This window comes from Nicotiana tomentosiformis, chromosome 8 (assembly GCF_000390325.3).
Source record: "Nicotiana tomentosiformis chromosome 8, ASM39032v3, whole genome shotgun sequence".
Taxonomy (NCBI): domain Eukaryota; kingdom Viridiplantae; phylum Streptophyta; class Magnoliopsida; order Solanales; family Solanaceae; genus Nicotiana; species Nicotiana tomentosiformis.
Genome location: NC_090819.1, coordinates 74173256 through 74192512, shown reverse-complemented (window position 1 = coordinate 74192512; position 19257 = coordinate 74173256). Strand labels below are relative to the sequence as shown.

The 19257-nt window shown below is 40.0% G+C and overlaps 1 protein-coding gene, 1 long non-coding RNA gene and 1 other non-coding gene across 3 annotated transcripts; 1 reads left to right on the top strand and 2 right to left on the bottom strand.

Annotated features, from left to right (window-relative positions):
• Positions 1-5310: 5310 nt before the first annotated feature.
• On the top strand, positions 5311-6801 carry LOC117274124 (uncharacterized). Its single transcript, XR_004504204.2, has 2 exons — positions 5311-5400; positions 6625-6801. It is a non-coding gene; the product is annotated as an uncharacterized lncRNA (long non-coding RNA).
• Positions 6802-7990: 1189 nt separating this feature from the next.
• Positions 7991-19257, bottom strand: LOC104085922 (peptidyl-prolyl cis-trans isomerase PASTICCINO1-like). Its single transcript, XM_070183683.1, has 7 exons — positions 19147-19257; positions 18507-18564; positions 17409-17557; positions 17141-17238; positions 16928-16997; positions 16746-16805; positions 7991-8498 (listed from the first exon to the last, which is right to left on the bottom strand). Exons 1-7 carry the CDS (start codon positions 19255-19257, stop codon positions 8457-8459), a joined length of 588 nt encoding a protein of 195 aa, XP_070039784.1. The 3' UTR covers positions 7991-8456.
• On the bottom strand, positions 15221-15327 carry LOC117274126 (small nucleolar RNA R71). Its single transcript, XR_004504206.1, has one exon. It is a non-coding gene; the product is annotated as a small nucleolar RNA R71 (small nucleolar RNA).

Here is a 19257-nt window from a genome sequence, read left to right as displayed (position 1 = left end):
AGTCCACTTTCCGATTACCACGTCGCGTTGAATTCTCGATTCGACGCCGAAAACTCCGAAACTATTCAAATATTATACAAAATAATTAATATATGCTAAATGATTCGAAATTTATCTATTAAATAAATTACCTTATCCAAAATGGTAAAATTCTTAAAATTCACCCCGGGCTCACGTGCCCGGATTTCTGAAATTTTTAGATGAAAACGTTGCCCATAACCTCAAGAACTCATATATATAATTTCTACCCAATTCCATAACTATTTTCGTGGTTAAAATCACACTTTTATAAAAATCTAGTTTTTTCACCTAAACCCTTGATTTCTAAGATTTACTAGTTATAATCTACATATAATCTATGTATTTAACTCAAGGTGTGTAGAATTAACTTACCTTCCGATTGCTAGTTGAAACCCCCCTCTCAAAAGCTCTGAAATCACCCAACAATGGATCCAAAATAGAAAGAAATGGACTGAGTTTTCGTCCGTTTTAAGGTTCTGCCCAGACATGTTTTTCGCACCTGCAGAAGGAGTACCGCACATGCGGCTTTCGCACCTGCGAAAATTCCTTGCAGGTGCGCATTTTCCCTCTTTTCATGGTTCCGCACCTGTGGAAGAAGTGCTCGCTTCTGTGCAAGCGCAGGTGCGCGCATTCCATTGCACCTGTGCATCAAGCCTTCGCACCTGCACGTTCGCAGGTGCGCCAAAATACTTCGCACCTGCGATGGCTGGGCATGCTCCTCTCCTTCACACTTGCGATTGGTGGCCTCGCGCCTGCGGCTGTCCAAGCGCATGTGCGATTATGACAGTAGCTAGGAGCTTCAATCCTTGCTTAATTTTTCAAAATTGGTCCAAGTCTCGTCCGGTTAACACTCGGGACCCCTGGGGCCCCGCCCGAACATACCAACAACTTTCAAATCATAAAACGGACTCGCTCAAACTCTCGGAACGCGTAAAATAACATCAAATCTAAGAATCATACCCTAAACCAAATTGATTCAAACTTAAGAATTTCAAGTTGTTCAATTTACTTCCAATGCGCCGAAATATACTTAAACTACTCGGAATGACACGAATTTTTGCGTGCAAGTCTTAAATCACTATACGGAACTATTCCCAAACTCGGAATTCCAAACGGACTTCAATTACTCAAAAACCTGCTCCAAACTAAATTTAAAGAATTTTAAACCTTCAAATAGTTTATTTTTACTATTAAGCGTCAAAACGCTCTCGGGTTATTCAAAACCCGATTCAGACATACGCCCAAGTCCAAAATTATCATACGAACCTACTGGAACCGTTAAATCCCGATTCCGGGGCCGCTTTCTCAAAATGTTGACCAAAGTCAAAATTGGCCATTTAAAGTCAACTTAAGGAACCAAGTGTTTCGATTTCAATCCAAACACCTCCAAATCCCGAACCAACTATCCCGACGTGTCATAAATTAATAAAAGCATATTTGGGGAGTTTTATTTTAGGTAACGGGTTTCTAAAATTTAAAATGACCGGTTAGGTCATTACACAAAGATAGAGTCCAGCGTGTCTTCCACTATGGAAGTTGTGCATCAAGAGATGCAAGCCGAGATGGATAGGAAGTTGCAAGAAGAACGTGAACAAATGGTTGCTCAGTTGCAAAGAAATATGGAACTTGAGTTGCAAAGGAAGTTGGATTAGGAGCGTGAACCCGCAAATGCATAAGTAGACATGTCACGACCCAATTTTCCCTCTGTTGGGTATCGTGATGGCACCTACTCTTAGGGACTAGGTAAGCATAACAATAATTAAAACAACAACATTATTTAAATAGAATCTCTTAAAATTCCCAAAACCGGTAGTACAAGTCATAAGCTCTACAGAGTGTTTCTAGAAAACTCTAAATACAACTGTCCAGAAATAAGAATAAACAGTGCAAAACGAAAACTGGAAGGTGACTCCGAAGCTTGCGAACGCAGCAGCAGGTTTACCTCGAGTCTCCATAGCAATAGTCCACACAGCTAGCTAACAAACAAGTACCTGGATCTGCACAAAAATGTGCAGAAGAGTAGAATGATCACACCACAGCGGTGCCCAGTAAGTATCAAGACTAACCTCGATGGAGTAGTGATGAGGAACAGTCAAGACACCCACTGGTCTAATAAACCGAACAGATATAAGTACATGAATAACAGAAGTATGATGTCTACATAAAGACTATGCAATATGGCTCACAATACATTAATGGCATTAAAGCAAGAAACATCAAGTATCAGCGGAATATCATGAAAATGACGCAGCCATAGTGAATGGGACACAACCAAAATCTGAAATCACGAATACAGCAAGGACAAGTAATAACTCAGTAATTACAACCGCTTTTACATCAGGTTTTAGTCAACAACTCCATGAGGTACCGAACCTCGGACAATTCATAACTCATGGGTCTCAATACCCGAACCCTAACACTTGGCATCCTGTGCCCTCATAACACCTCATAACCACACTGACGACTCACATGCCAATAGAGCCATTCTCACATAGAAGACAATTAAACAAGGGTGAGCATCTATGCTCAACAATATCAAGAACACCTCTTATCCGATAAGAGTGCTTAACTACGTGTATGCTTGTACAAGTGTCCTAACATAGTCCATACCAGCAAATAAGCATAAGAAAGAAGAAGAACGGACAACACGTAGAATATTTTCTCACAGCTTTCACAAGATAAAGCTCACACAGGTACGTATACCACTACACAAATATCAGCAACAAGAATGCCCCCAAGCCATAAATCATCACAAATCAATCCCTGACACAGCCCACCTTGTCTTGCCACGTGTGCAATAGTAACATAAATGCCCGCCTTGTCTCGCCATATATGCATAATAATGTTCCCACCTTGTCTCACCACATGCGCAATCCACACATATATATATCCCACCTTGTAACGCCGCATGTGCAAATATCAATAGTAACAATAGTACGATAGAAACCTCGTGCAACCCCATAACAACAATCGCACGACAGAAACCTCGTGCATCACAATAATAACAACCGCACGACAGAAACCTCGTGCATCACCATAACAAATACAACAACAACAATGGAAATAATACAAAGTACGACAAGTAAATAAATTCAAGAACTTTTAAATCACAGGAAAATGTGGGACCAAATCACAAGGAATAACCACAGTAAATAATGCTAGGCGTAAAGAGAACAACTCAACAAAGGGAAACTAATGTGTATCAACGATCCCACAATATACATTTCAATAATATGGAAACTAACACGAGTCAATTAATTCCAAATAAAACAAGTCAACGAAGATATATGATATCTAAAACTTCTTTTAAGGTTGAGAAATTACTAAGAATTTTTAACAATTTAATTAAGGATAAGCAGCGGAACGATAATCATAACCTCAATTAAGACTGAACAAATTATAGAATGAAATAATATAAATTCCAAGTAAAGATAAGCAGTTATGAAAAGATAGCGTGGCTATAAAAGAGATAACAATCTCAATTAAGGCACATATGAATCAAGTAACGATAATAGTGGATCATGAAGAAATTTATTCTAATTAAGCAGGTAGATGTGAATCTAGTAATTAAGATATATAATCATAACAAGAACAACTGCATATTCAATGAATACAAGGACCTAAGGACCCTAAAAGGCCAACTTTCTACAAATAAGTCTGTGCACGCACTTGTCACCTCGTGCACACGGGCTACAATCAACACAGAAGACTCAAATCCTAAGGGGGAAATCCCCCACACAAGGTTAGGCAAGATACTTACCTCGAACCAAGCTCAATCAGTCCGCAAGAATGCCCTTTCCTCGATTATCAGACTGTGAATGGCCCAAATCTAGCCAAACGAAAATTGCATATCATGAATACAACCACAATAGACTCATCTAATTAGTGAAATCAATATTTTAACAAATATTCCAAAATCCGCCCTAAAAAGTTGACCTGGGTCCACATCTCGAAATGGAGTAAAAGTCATAAAATACGAACACCCATTCACTCACGAGTCTAACCACACTAAAATCATCAAATTCCGATACCATTTCGTCCCTCAAATCGTGATTTTTCATTTTGAAAATTTTCTTTAAAAACCACCATTTTCCTCAACTCAAAACACAAATTAAATGACAAAAATAAAGATAGAATCATAGAAATAAATAAATTCTAGTTGAAGAACACTTACCCAATCTATTTTCTTGAAAAACCTACAAGGAAACTCCCAAAACCGAAGTCTAAAACTTAAAATATGAAGAAAATGGCTAAACCCTCGACTTAATGTTTCTGCCAGGACTTCCGCATCTGCGGACTAGGAGACGCACCTGCGCACTCGCATTTGTGAGAAAGAGTCCGCATCTGCGAACTCAGCTGGCCAGGCCTGGAACTGCATCTGCTGATTTACAGCCGCACCAGCGGCACCGCATAAGCGAAAGGGGGAAACGCAGAAGCGATCTTCTTCGCAGATGCGATCGAGGGACCGCATAAGCGGCCTTCGCACCTGCGTGCAAACTTTCGCAGAAACGAGCAAGCTCCCAGGCCTCAAGGATCGCAGAAGCGACCAGGCTCATGCAGAAGGGGAGCCGCGCCTGCGTTCCAACCGTTGCAGGTGCGAAAACACCAGAACTAGACCTGTTCAAAACCATGAAAAACATCTGAAACTCGTCTGAAACACACATGAGGCCCCAGGGACCTCGTCCAAGCATACCAACAAGTTCCATACCCTAATACGGACTCGCTCGAGGTCTCAAATCACATCAAACAATGTTGAACTTACGAATCGCACCATGAATCGAACTTATAAATTTTCAAATCTTTCAATTTCTAAAACCCGTGCCGAAACCTACCAAATCAATCTGGAATGACGTCAAATTTTGCAAGCAAGTCCCAAATAACATAATGGAGCTGTTCCAACTCTCGGAATTGCATTCCGACCCCGATATCAAAAAGTCCACTTCCGGTCCAAAATTTTCAAAAATTTGACTTTTGCCATTTCAAGTCTAAATCAGCTACAGACCTCGGATTGATAGTCCGGACACACTCCTAAGTCCAAAATCACCCGATGGAGCTAATTGAACCGACAGAACTCTATTCCGGAGTCGTCTTCACATAGTTCTGACTACGGTTAAAATCTTAAGACTTAAGCTTCCGTTTTAGGGACTAAGTGTCCCAAATCACTTCGAAATAACCGGTAACTGAATTCAACCACGCACGTAAGTCAATACACATAATATGAAGCTGCTCAGGGCCTTATGCCGCCCAACGAGACTTAAATTCTCAAAATGACCGGCCGGGTTGTTACAAGACAAGAGGATCCATCTAGAAGTGGACAAGAGGATGCATGAACAATTTGCTAGTTTCATGACCAGAATGCAATAACAACAACAACAATAGGTACTTGCTCTGCTGATTCTTAACAATTCTTCTTACTTCTCGGCATTTCTTCTTCCTTCATTTTGGACAATTCTTCTGTCCCTTAATCCCTATCTTCTTATCAACTTCTCATTCTTTAACTTTCATCCTCGTGATAATAGACTATTGGGCTGTTTTTTATTTATGTGAAATCTGAATTTTTGCAAACCTTAGCTGTGTGGCCTTCAGGGGCTTAATTAGTTGATAATAGACTATTGAGCTATTTTTTGTTTATGTGAAATCTGGATTTTTGCAAACCTTAGCTGTGTGGGCTGCTTCAAGGGTTGTTGCTGCTGAAATCTGGATTTTTGCAAACATTAGTTGTACCGTGCTTCAGGGGCTGCTGCTGCTAAAATCTGGATTTTGCAAACCTTAGTTGTACCGTAGCTGTTTCTTTGCAAACTTTAGTTGTGTGGGCTGCTGCTGCTATTTAGTTGGTACTTGTGTGGTTTCTCCTGTGTTGATTCATGACAATTTATACTAGTTAATGAGTGGCCTTGTTGTTGATCCCATGTTGGATGATCAAATATTTCCTCTTATATATAACTTAAGTAGAAAGATCCCATGTTTTATTACCTCTTCATGTTTATTATTTGGAGCAATTAATAGATTGCTATTTGCAACTAGCTGCAAATAAGCTATCCATATGATCTGCTAGAAAAATTGAGAAGGATGTAAATGTAATATTGTCACCTGCTGTAACTTTAGCAGGATAGTTCAGCGAGAAGAATAATACCAATCCATATATGAAAATTAGAGAGCTAATAATCCTCATGGATTCAATTGAAAATTCTCTTTTTCTTGATGTGTTCACAGTTCATCACCATACACTGTATTTGCAGAAAGACAGTATTCCAAGAAAAGCAATTACTATTTACTTTTTCGTCATGAAAAAATGTGATTTCTTTGACTATTAGAATAATGAGTGGAGAAATTGAAAGGGGGAAATGATCAGTTTAGTTGATCAGTGGACAAGATGCCAATGAAGCATAAGTTTGTCCTGAATATGAAAGTCCAATAACTCTTTTTAGATAAAAAGAAGCACATCATCTTTAAACTTAGTAGATCACCTTTTGTTATCCTTGAAGTTTTTCTATGCATGTTTTTTGATATAAAAAATCTCATTATGTTCCATATATATATATATATATATATATATATATATATATATATATATATATATATATATATATTTTCTTCTCTTAGCAGGGACAAGACACTTAAACAATGGTATCGTTCAAGGATGGTGTCGACCAAGGAGCAACTACAAGGTACTTAATATTTTGTCATTTTTGGGATATGTATATGCGTACAATTACAATGAACAATGAAGTGTCGTGTAGTATTATGTAATTGACTTTTTAGTAATGAAAATATTTATAATATTGTTTGAAAAATTCTTTTGGTATTTTTTAAATATTATTGGTTGCTTTGAATAATAGTAGTCAATTGATGTGAATATCCAGTCATTAAATTTAGAGAATTAGGTTCCTACCGGAAATATATATAATTTTGGTCATTATAGTTTTTGAGAAGATAGGTTTTAGTGGCAATATTATTTTATCACAAAATATTAATAATTGTTGCAATGTTAAATTTACCACTATTGGTTTATTTCTTTTGCAGCGATTTTAGTCGCTATAGAAAGTTATTGTGTCTTTCATGGTTTATTATATTGTAGCGACACGAGTCGCCACTAATAGTCATTTATAGTGGCGACATTAACTTGCCACTGCAAAAATATTTTGGCAGCGATAGTAGTCGCCGCTAAAGGTGAATAGCAGTGGCGACCCAACTAAATTTTTATTCTTGTGGAACCATTTTTGTAGCGAGTTTTTTCACCTTTTGTGGCAACTATGTCGCCGCAAAATATCTTTCAGTTTCGGTTTTGCTTGTAGTAACACAAATGTCGCCACTGATAACATGTAGCAGCGACTTTCAGGGATTTTGTAGCGACTTTGGTCGCCGCAATAAGGCTGATTTCTTGTAGTGAAGTCGGATGTCGAAGCCACGAGGACTTTTTATCAACTATTAACTAAATTAGACTATCCTAATTATCTAAACAAGAATTAATCTAGAAGTGTTTGAATCTAAAATAACTAAAATAAAATAAAAAAACAAATAGTGAACTTTTAACAAAGGACATGCAGATTTTTATGTTATCAATATGATGAAAATGATCTAGGGTTATGGACTATCTAGCAATCCTAATGTATTCTTCAATTTAATTGACTAATTAATTTATCTAATTTATTGGTTGACGGAGTTAATATTGCTCATAAGAATCTATCGAGTAATTACTCGTCTATTGAAGTTAATCTAATACCTATATGTTTATAGAGACAGAATCAACAAGAATGTATTTATATTACCTGTTTAATAACCAAGCAAGGCAATTAACAAATATCTATCGTAACCGCGAATCCATTCCCCGATGCTCGGGATAAAAAACTTGCTCTACTCAATCCTATGTGCAATTTAGAATTCCCATTTTTTAGATCAATTCTAGGTTCGTGGATAGTAATTAATTGGTGATCAAGCAATAAAATAATTAAGCGCAAGATTGAATAAATAAACCAATATGATAAATCAATAAATTAAAATTAATATCCGAATAATAATAGTCATGAAAGAACCACAACCCTAGAACGTGAAGTTTAGCTCCACATAGACATGGTAGCAAAATAATAAATCATACAAATAAACATAAAAATACTAAGTTTGGCGGAAGAAATATAGAATATGATGAATTTCGGCCTCCACGGCGGCTCTGTGCTCTGTCCTCGTCAAAAGTTACTTTAAAAAATGTCCTCACCCCCCAAAATAAAATAGGTTTAGGACCCTTTTTATACGAGTTAGGGGTGTGTAGGACCGAAATAACATAGTCCCGCGTGAAATAGGAGAATTCCCGTCACCCAGCGCCCAGGGTAGCGTGGGGCGCTACCCCTGGCGCTGGAAAAAACATGCTTCTGGAAGTTGGGCCACAGGTAGCCTGGGCGCTACACTGTCCACTTTTCTCCTTTTGTTCTATTTTTGCTTCAAATCATGCACTTTTGCCCTACATTGCCTCTGGGTGACTCCTACACATAAAAATACCACGAATTAAAATAAATCATTACATTCCACATCTAAATTTCATAAAATACGAGTAAAATGCGAGGCGGCATGCATATAAATATACACACTTTAAGCCGAATATCAATACCCCACACTTAAAAGTTGCTCGTCCTCGAGTCAACCAACAAATTACTTTATCTTTGAGCACTATACACCAATGACCATGGTTAATAGCAACAATTAAACTCTAGAATATGCAATCACATACATTTCCCTTTGCTTATGCCATTCTTCAAAAATATTTAAACAAAAACAACATGCTCACAACAATCCTAGCCATAAAAACCGACTCAACGTCACAATGCACTCATGGCTTAAACACCCAACATCCTAGAGAAGTCTAATAATGTTAAATATCCCTCGTGAAATCATGTTCCCTCACAATAAGAACACGAGAGTAAGTTGAATCCACACATTCAAATCAAATGCTCAAATATATTTTAAGGACTGACATATATCAAGGAAAATTGCTCACTCTTACAAAAGAAGTCACATGCATGCAATTGGTACCATAGGCCTGCCATTAATGTAAATCTCTACTAATGTAAGCTTACTCAATGTAAAATAAATTAGGACTTTTTCATGATTGTAATATGAGCTAAGGAACGGGTAGGATGTATTCGGGAATAATAACTAACCCTACTAAGAACTTTAACACATCACCGGATAACTTAAGCGCAAATTCTTCAATCCATTTCAATTTCACAAACAATATCACCCCAATAATATTTTCTTTTTCTTTAAGCACTGTCGTCATTTACACTCCAATAGCAAAAACAAGATATTTATTCGTCTACATTTTTTTTCTTTTTTTTCTCTTTTTTTCAACTATGTTTTTTCTCTTTTGCAATTTCCACTAGAGGCGTATTCTTTCACAAAATAAGTGCACCTTTCTTGCTTTCATTAGTTCCACTCAAAAGCCACCCCACACTTAGTCCCTCCTACTTCTTTTGGAGCTTATTTCACAATTAAAATACCTTAAGAGGTAAAAAAGATTAAAACAATATCAATTAAGAATAAAAGGGGTATAGGCTTGTAATGTGGGTGCCAAATAAAAGTCTATAGGCTCAAAAGGGTTTACTAGAGATAATTTTTATTTGTGATAAGCCATAAAGCTCAAAAGAGATCAAAGAAAGCCAAAAATAATTTTTCAAACCGAGCATCCCCTAAAATTTTGCTTCGAGCCAACCAGACCGCATGACGAGCCAACTCTGAAAATCTCATCTCATGTTGGGTCACAGACATACCCTCCTGCGTAGCTACTCGAACTGCCTACGCAACTCCTCCCTGCGGGTCAGTGGCACAAATTTCTCCAAGAAGAGAATGCAGAACTCGTGCCATGTAAGTGGTACAACATTGGATGGCCTACTCCGCTCATAGGCCTCCCACCATCTAAAGACTGCCCCCATCAGCTGAAAAGTAGTAAATGAGACCTCACTAGTCTCCAGAATACCCTCCGTGTGAAGAATCCAATGGAACCTATCCAAGAAGTCCTGAGCATCCTCTGACTAAGTCCTACTGAATGATGGAGGCTTGATGTCAATACTTGCACTTTGGAGTTGTGATTTCAGCCAAGAACAAGTGAGAAAAGGTCCTTCTGATGCTCTGACATAGAACTGTCTACTCAGGCAACTTGGGCTTTTTAATTTTAAGCATATATAAGGGGGGTGTAGGTGATGAAATCTCTGACCTGCCTCCCCCATACGTGTTGCCACCAAGCCGTATCGGACGAGCTACCTTGGGGGAAACCTCAAGGGCCTGCCTAGATGACTCAAAGGAGTGTAAAAGGTATCCATACGAGTTTGGGAACTTGTATGGACGGCGCAACGCTTTCGGGCTAGCGTTGGGCATCAAAGTGGTGTTGGAGGCTCGATGTGTGGGATGGCCAGCCCCGCGGGCTGCCGAATGTTGGAACGAGACCTCTGTGCCGATTGGATACTTGACGCACCTGTCATAGGGGCATCATGTGTCGACTTGTGAGCATGGCTTGGGTTCAACCATACAAGCAAGGGTCTGCTGGCCTAAAGGTGCAATTGTGGGGCGACACTGCACTATTCGGGATGGAAGCGTGTCACGAGGGCAATGTATGGGCATGGCACGAAAGACGTGCATGACAATGGCCAAGGGCTAAAGGTTGCCTTACTCAGGCGAGGCACGAGCTAGTCGCGGATGCACTAGGCGAGTGTCAAGCTTGAGGATTGGGCTGTGCATGCAGGAGCGATGCTCAGTCTTAGGCGAGGGACGAGACATGTCCTAAGCCAATCCCCCAGGGCGCGCATCGATCACGATCCTAAGATGAAGCACCACGACATGTGTAGGGCCAAGGGCCTAGGCATCTTACGGGCGGCACAAGTTGGGGCGATCCTACAGGAGAGCCCAACCGACAGGCACAGGATCGTGCTTGGGAATCCTGGGATAGGAAATAGGCTGGCCTGCAGCGAGGGGAACTGCAGGCGCCGCACGGTCGAGCAGGTGCCTCTACCTAATGTAAGGATTTGGGCCTGTGACACTTAGTATTAGAGCTTATTAAGGCCATACTATGCCATGGCACAACATCAAGGCAAAGGGTGGATATGGCGAGCGTATTTTGGATGTCAGTGCACAGATCACGTCAAAGCAGATATTAATGTTCATATGCCACCAGAGATCGAGAACCCGATACTAATAGTCGAAGAAAGAAATGGTTGATTCCATTGTCTTTCAAGAGTCTAAGGTGCTACTGAATAAGGTGATATGCCGATAAGTCAGATGGCCAAGAGAAAGGCATGTTTGCCAGGTCGTACAACAATATTACGAAGAGTGGGAGCCTTGGACTATAAACTTTGGGCATGATCATAGCGGAGATCTTGCCAAGGATGCGTACAACGCATCAAGTTGAGTGTCTTTCCTACGGGAGAAGACCTTTGGGTTGCCTGAGGGCATTGCCAAGGTGGGGAATCAAATTCGAGGGTATAGCGAAGCTTCGGAATTGGGCGAGTTTCCAAGTTAGAAGGTGTCATCATTCTGGAAAGGAGTATGTCGAATTATCGGGGACCGTGAGTGTCCAGGTGTGAGGCACACCGAACCGGGAAGCCATGCTAGCAGGACCAAGAGGGTGCCTGTCTATAGGGCGAGTATTGAAGTACTACCGGGAGCATTGGCTACTTGCTGAGGAAGTGACAACTAGAAAACAAAGAGCTTTGTTCGGAAATGCGGCGATGCTATGACTTTGGGAATGTAGTACTCACCAAAGGTCATCCCAAATGCTGGCCGAATGCCGAGTGGGACGACAGAGCTAAGATGTATCCTCCACATTGATTGTGGGAGGATCCCGCCTATGCAAGAGACATATGCACGAAGTCGTGGGTCTGGAAGCAAACACATCTTCAAGGTAGTGAGGGAAATTAAAAGCTACGGGAGCGGAATGCTACGGGAGCTATGCCAAGATGGCGTCTTAATGCTACGGGAGAAAAAGGCTACGGGAGCCATGCCAAGGGCATCTTAAGGCTACAGGAGCGACGTCAGAAGAGCACATTGATGTGCTAACCTGTGAAGGAAAGCTTCAGACAGATAAGAAGGCCGTGAGGGTCATGTTGTGATTGACTAGTGTGAGTCAATCACAAAGTGAGACACCCGAGGGTGCAAGTGCGGAGGCACTTTACATGTGAACACCGAAAGGAGGTGAAGTGCAGAGGCACGCTTGGAAGATACTTGGGGGAGAAGTGCATGGGGAACGACTCTTTTTGAGAAAGGACTTCGAGGAAGTCCAACCCACAGGACAAAGGGAGCTGAAATGGGCATACCTGAGAGGGCAGACTCCGGGATGTCTTAAGCCATGATGTGACCTATCATAGGGGCATCATGTGTCGACTTGTGAGCATGGCTTGGGTTCAACCATGCAAGCAAGGGTCTGTTGGCCTAAAGGTGCAGTTGTGGGGCGACACTGCACTATTCGGGATGGAAGCGTGTTGCGAGGGAAATGTATGGGCAGGGCACGAAAGACGCGCATGACAAAGGCAAAGGGATAAAGGTTTCCTTACTCGGGCGAGGAACGAGCTAGTCGCGGATGCACTAGGCGAGTGTCAAGCTTGAGGATTGGGCTGTGCACACGGGAGCGATACTCAGTCTTGGGCGAGGGACAAGACATGTCCTAAGACAATCCCCCAGGGCGCGCATGGATTGAGATCCTATGATGAAGCGCCACGGCATGTGTAGGGCCAAAGGCCTAGGCATCTTACGGGCTGCATAAGTTGGGGCAAGCCTACGGGCAAGCGCCACCAACAGGCACAAGATTGTGCTTGGGAATCCCGGGATAGGAAACAGGCTGGCCTGCAGCGAGAGGAACTGCAGGTGCCACACGAGCGAGCAGGTGCCGCTACCCAATGTAAGGATTTGGGCCCATGACATTGAGCCTCTCAAATCTCTCTAGTCTCTTCTTCTCCTCATCACTCATAACAGGACCCACTTGGGCCTGAGCGACTGCATCCGGCTGGGCTGGTAGTACCCCCGGTGTTTGAGGTCCCTGCACAACTTGCTCTGAAGTACGGGCGGCAGGAGACTGAGTTCCTCCACCGGCCTAAGAAGTGGCTGGTGCGCCCTGAACATATATCGCCTGAGAAAGGCTAGTGCAAACAGTCAATATCTGGGTGATGTGATGCCAAAATGCTATACTTTTAGCACATTACTCTCCTTATATTTTGTTGGTCTAATGATTTATTGTGCGCTATTTAAGCTAAATTGTGTTATTTTATGTGTAGGAACATCGGAAGGAATCATCAAATAAATATTGCACATAAAGAGGACAAAAATACAAGAAAAGAGCACAAAAGCATCAAGTATCCAAACCGTGCTATAGACCAGGCTTAGCACAGAGCTCGTCTAGCACAGTTTAGACTATGCTACAGAGCTCATCTAGAACGGTTTATTCTGCACTACAGATCTCGCCCAGTACAGTTTATACCGCGCTACAGAGCTCGCCCAGCAAGGTTTAGACCGCACTATAGACTAGGATTCGTGAGGTCTATAGCACGGTAATTAAACGTCGTGGGTTAAAAGACCCAAACCAGAAAATTGAACCTGGGGATTGACATAAATACTCCCCAAATGAGTTATTCTAGGGTTGGACATAACTTTGGAGAAGAAATAGGTTGTCAAGCACTGTGGAGCAAGAATCAAACGAGTTTTCCCCTCCTTTATCTCTTTACTTTGTAGTTTTATGTCTTTTAACATTATGTTGATTGTTGTTGTATTTATGAGTAGCTAAATTCTCTTATCTAAGGTTTGATGGAACCTATTGGAGGATGATTCTTTACTGCATTTAATATAAATTTGCCTTTAATTTTTCTCTACTTGTTCAACTACATTTTCATTGTTCTTAATTGAAGAGCTCTCAATTAACTGAGCCTATTTAGTGTATATATTACTCGAGAGAGAGTTCTCATTTAGGTAGTTGTTGAACAACATAACTCCTAACGTAGTTGAGAGATCGATACGGATGGTTTAAAGGCGGGATTAGAGATAACAAAGCCTTGGTGCGATCGTCGTGAATGGTACATTAGTGTCAGCTAGCGTAGTTCGAGAGAATACGTCTAATAAATTATAGTAGTTACTCGATAGAAATCTACGACACTTAAAGTACTCATGATCGGTAGAAAATATTTAGGCGAATTTATAAAAAACGTAGCGGGGAAGATTCCGGCAATAGGGAAAATCATAACCTTAGACTTTTCCAAATCTTGTCTACAATATTTACCTTGTTAGTTATAAATTACTACATTTTTAATTACTTTGATCTTAGTTAGTAAACTCTTAAATTGTTATATAATATTTCTGAAAGTTGATTACTTGAATTCGTGCAAAACTATTAGTTGTAATTAACACGTTATTTCCCTGTGGAATTCGACTTCAGACTTGTAAACCGAATTATATTTGCAACGACCTCTTAGTCCTTTTTATAAGGCATAGTTGGGCGTGATCAAATTTTGGCGTTGTTGCCGGGGAAGCGACAGTGTTACTAATTACAACTATAAGAATTTGTAGGATTATTAGTTTAGTCAATTTTATCCATTTTTATTCGTTATATTGAAATTTTAACGTTTGTGGTCTTATGTGTTATAGGTGTATGCCTATAAACTCTTCAAGAACTGGTGAATTGTTTGAAGCATTATCGGATCCTGAAAAAACTTTCAAGGCATTAAATATTTCAAACAAGAAAGACAAACAACATCATCACCTAAGAGAACAAATTGAACCAAACATAGGTGACACTTTGGATAATCAAAACAATAGAAACAATGTGAATGACCCGAACAATGAGGGTGTGACACCTCTTGTGCCAGAAGTAGCTTTGTATGATTGGGCATAACCTACTGCTGAAAATTTGACAACTGCAATTGCAGCCCCTCAGATACAAGCGGAGTCATTTAAAATCACAAAAAACATGCTACATTTGCTGCAAAACAAGGGACTGTTTTCCGGGTCTTACATTGAAGATCCACAACAACATCTGAAAAATTTTCTGTCAATTTGTGTCACGTAAAGACAATCGAATATGACACCAGAAGCAATAAGACTGCTATTGTTTCCATTCCCAGTGACAGGAGAAGCCCAGACTTGGCTTAATTCGCTCCCCATAAATTTCATTACCACTTGGGAGGAATTAGTCAAGCAGTTTTTGAACAAGTTTTACCCACCAAATAAGACCGCCAAGCAAGTTGATGAAATATTGAGCTTCAGGAAGAAACCAGCTGAAACATTACAAGAAATATGAGAGAGGTTCAAAGGTATGCTGGTTAAGTGTCCACATCATGGCATTCCAGATCAGATGTTGGGACAACGATTTTACTAGGGATTGGCGGATAATTTGAAGGCCAATGTTGATGCTTCAGCAAGTGGAGCATTTTTGAGTAAGTCATTTAGAGAATGTAAAGTCATGCTAGATAAAATGGCTCAAAACTCAGGCTGGATGACAAGATACACTACAATCACCCTTATAGTTCACTCAGTAGCATTGGACCCAAACAATTCCATAATCGAGAACATACTTACTCTGATGACACAAATGAATATCCTCACCAAGAATATTGATGAATCAGGCCAGAAGCAGGTACACATAGTTGACATGACTAAAGGGGAATTATGTACACCATGCATTAACCAACCATACGTGTGTTCATGGAGTGGTGAAAGTAACAACCAGAACTATCAAGAGAACATGAACTATGTGGGAAACTATGGAGGCCAGAGGAAAGATGGTCAGAATTGGGGGAAGCAAAATCAACAATATAGACTAGCACATCAACAATACAATAACACCAACAATCCTGGAGCTATGCAACCACAGGGTCAAGTAGTACATTACTAAAGGCAACCTGGGTACAGTCAGCATAATCAACAGTTAGTTATCAACAACCTTAACAACAACAGCTAGTGAGACAAGATGATGGGTTGTCTGAAATTAAAGGAATGTTGCAGCAACTGATTGGGTCTAATGGAAAAATGCAAGAGAAGGTGGAAGTACATGAGTTAGCGATAAAAGGTATTGAGATTCAATTAAGGAAAATATCTATGGCTCTGAATAATCGTCCCCATGGGACTTTACCTGCAGACACACATGTCAATCCGAAGGAGCAGGGACCGAATCAACTTATGGCGGTGAGCCTGAGAAATGGTAGAGATCTTGATTTAGAGCAGGAAATTGCTCGTGAGAGCCAGTCATCTGAAACACTTTTGACAGTGCCAATCGAGTTTGATGAGTCAACTAAGCTAACAGAAGTAAGAGTGTAACCAGCCTATGAGGAAATTAACAAAGAACAAAAGGTTGTGGAGGAGACTGATAAAGTGCAGGAGAAGGCATTAGAAAAAGTGCCTGAGCAGGATCTAACTCAAGCTACAACAAAGAAGCGACCTCTGGCACCCTTACCGCAGAGGTTGGCCAAATATCAGAAGGATGAACAGCACAAAAAAAATTCATGGAAATGCTACCTTAGGAAAATTCATGGCAAATGACTTCCCTAGGATCAAATATATCCAGATTACAGGTTAACAGTTGAGGCCCTAAACCTAGTCCAAGCATCCAGATTAATATTAGGACAAAGCGCCCGTTTAATGCATATACCAACCATACTCAAAGCTATAGACATGTATCTATCGTGGAAACTCAATAATCATTTAAAAAGCAGCAGAATATCTGTATTAATCAAAGTTTCTGCAAACATACACTTGATACATACCGTGCCTTTGATCTTCTCTACATCTTCCATAATTTCTCTGAAACTGAAACCAGTCCAGTCCTGCAATTTGGCACGGAGCACAAGCATTCAGTCCTATGAATCAGCAGTGCGTGCAGATTCTTTCCCCTTCTCTCACCTTACCATTTTACTATCTTATACATAGCCTCTATTGGTACTTTTACCTTCGGTGTGTTAAAGTCAAGAAGCTCAATTTCCCACTGCACGTAAGCACCTTCAGGAACATTAGCTGGCCTGAGCACATGAAAAATGAATTATAAAATGCTATGATTAGCGGGGAATTCTCATCAGAAAAGACGTGTTCGTGATGATCAGAATTCAAATTGAGAGCACCAAGAAAAGGCAAAAGTACAAGCCCAAGTTTTCTACCTCCTAACCTTTCAAATTTGTCATAAGCATAATCAGGCGGCCATGTTACGAGAGCTATCTCTCCAGGCAACATCAAACGAACACACATTTCAAACCCTTGAGGTACCTAGATGTTGAAAATAAAGAACTTAGTCATACAAACTGGAAGAATTAAAATCAAAAGAATGTTTAACTCCTAGATACAGTATCCTTGTAAGCAAGCTATACTGACAATGGTGAAATAAAAAGACAAACAAAAACAAGGAATAGATCATGTTATGAGGTCAAATGACTTACAAGCCCTTCTCCAGAGCTGAACTCCAAAGGCTGACCATTGTTATTGAATTTTGTATCGAAGAACACCGTCTTTTCTTCATTAAGAAGCAAGCCTTTGTAGTGTACACGCAGTAGACTGTCTTGCAGAGGGCAATCCATAGGAAATTCACCTAATTATTTCATAAAAGTGCGAATGCTTTTTTCAGTTAATATTAACCCTACCGTATAAACGCAACAGGTGTTCATGGCATTGGAATCAAAAGGACATCTAACACCTCCATCAATAGGAACATCTTAAATACAAGAGTGAAGACAATAACTGTCGACTCCATACAGAAACCAAGCAAAACTATTATCATATCTTACCATGAATACAGTTAATATCCTATAACAAAGTCCCATAAAAGAACGACCTTGGTGCCTAAATAAGAACGTTTACACCTAGATTAGTCATAGACCTTTTGTCTGTCAGTAAGTGTTGACCACTAATTAAGGAGTCGTAGGATAGATTAGCGGCAGTCAGACACTATAGTAGATAAGTTATAAGTATCATGCAATATAATTTAAAATAAGATGGACCAGAAGGAGTGGGAAAACTCTTTCTGGGTTTTGTAAATCAACATCCAAGTGTTTTCACCTCACTGGACATCTATTCCTCCCAATCATTAAGATAATTGTCGTCTTAAAAGAATTGGCAAATTTGAGGTTACGTCAGATTCAATTGCATTTACCCAAAAGGGAAATAATTAAGCAAATGATGTAAGTAAATAAATGAGCTATAGTTTCTCAAAATAGTCAATCATAAATACTGCAGTTTAACAGTTGAGAAAGATAACCAATTCATGAAAAGGACATAAATTTAGGGAAGTAAATGCCGTGTGAAACAAGGGAATAAGATGAATCACCATGTGGATAACAAATAGACTGTACTGTAGGTCTCAGATAAGCTGTTTGATTCTGATATAAATACTATTAAAACCCAAAAATAGAATAGCTCAATTGTCTTATGTCACTCGGATATATTATACAGTACTTGAAAGATCATAGAGATGAGGGGTGCTGAAGAGGTAACAATATATAAGCTCAAAGTCGCGTGTGGAACTTAAGTCTCAACGGTACCTCTTCCATCACGAATTCGGCATTTTATGAGGCGTCCATCGCCAAGCACATCTCGCACCTGCGTCAACAATACCCGCATTTAGATTTTCAAAGCAGAAAAGCAGTAAAAGATAAATCGAGCAGACTTCTTCCTTGCCCATAAAATGTAAATCGCACTGAATTTAAAAGTCTGCGCCACTTTTCCAAATTAAAAAGCAAATGCATAAAACACAATCAACCAAACAAATCATACCTCAATACTAATCAGTTCGACTCAGCCATACAAATCTCATATTCATTCTCGCTTTATTCAGACCTGTTTCGTTCCAACACTAAGTAATTTGTTTCTTACAGGAATTAGCAGTTCATTAATACTATATGTTCCCTAGATCTCTCACTTACCTTAGACATATTCCAACTAGATTGAAAAAGATGCCTGATTAGCGCCAGATCTAATCTAAGTGTAATAATAACAACTAAGTCTTAATTCCAACTAGTTGATATCACATATATGGATCCTTTGCTTCCACTGTATTTTTTCTCTGGTTAACTTTACCCATCATTCCACAAATGAGTCACTACCCCCCAAGAAGCCCAAAAATCTGAAACAAATATGAGAAACCAAAATTACACTAATTTGTGCTCCATGGAACCTACACACCACACCAGTGCTCTGAAGAAACAAGTTCCTTTCTTTGGCCTCAAGCATATTAGTCAACAATGGAGACACATAGACGTTTATGTTTACACCTGTGGTTATCTTTGCACCCAT

What these genes read in the sequence shown, in the direction of transcription:
- LOC104085922 (XM_070183683.1), bottom strand. Translation starts at nt 19,257, where the DNA reads ATGGGTGCAAAGATAACCACAGGTGTAAACATAAACGTCTATGTGTCT. An exon ending in CCGAATTCGTGATGGAAGAG is followed by an intron (nt 17,558 to 18,506) that starts GTACCGTTGAGA and finishes TGAAATAATTAG; the next exon opens with GTGAATTTCCTATGGATTGC. An exon ending in GCTTATGACAAATTTGAAAG is followed by an intron (nt 16,998 to 17,140) that starts GTTAGGAGGTAG and finishes TCATGTGCTCAG; the next exon opens with GCCAGCTAATGTTCCTGAAG.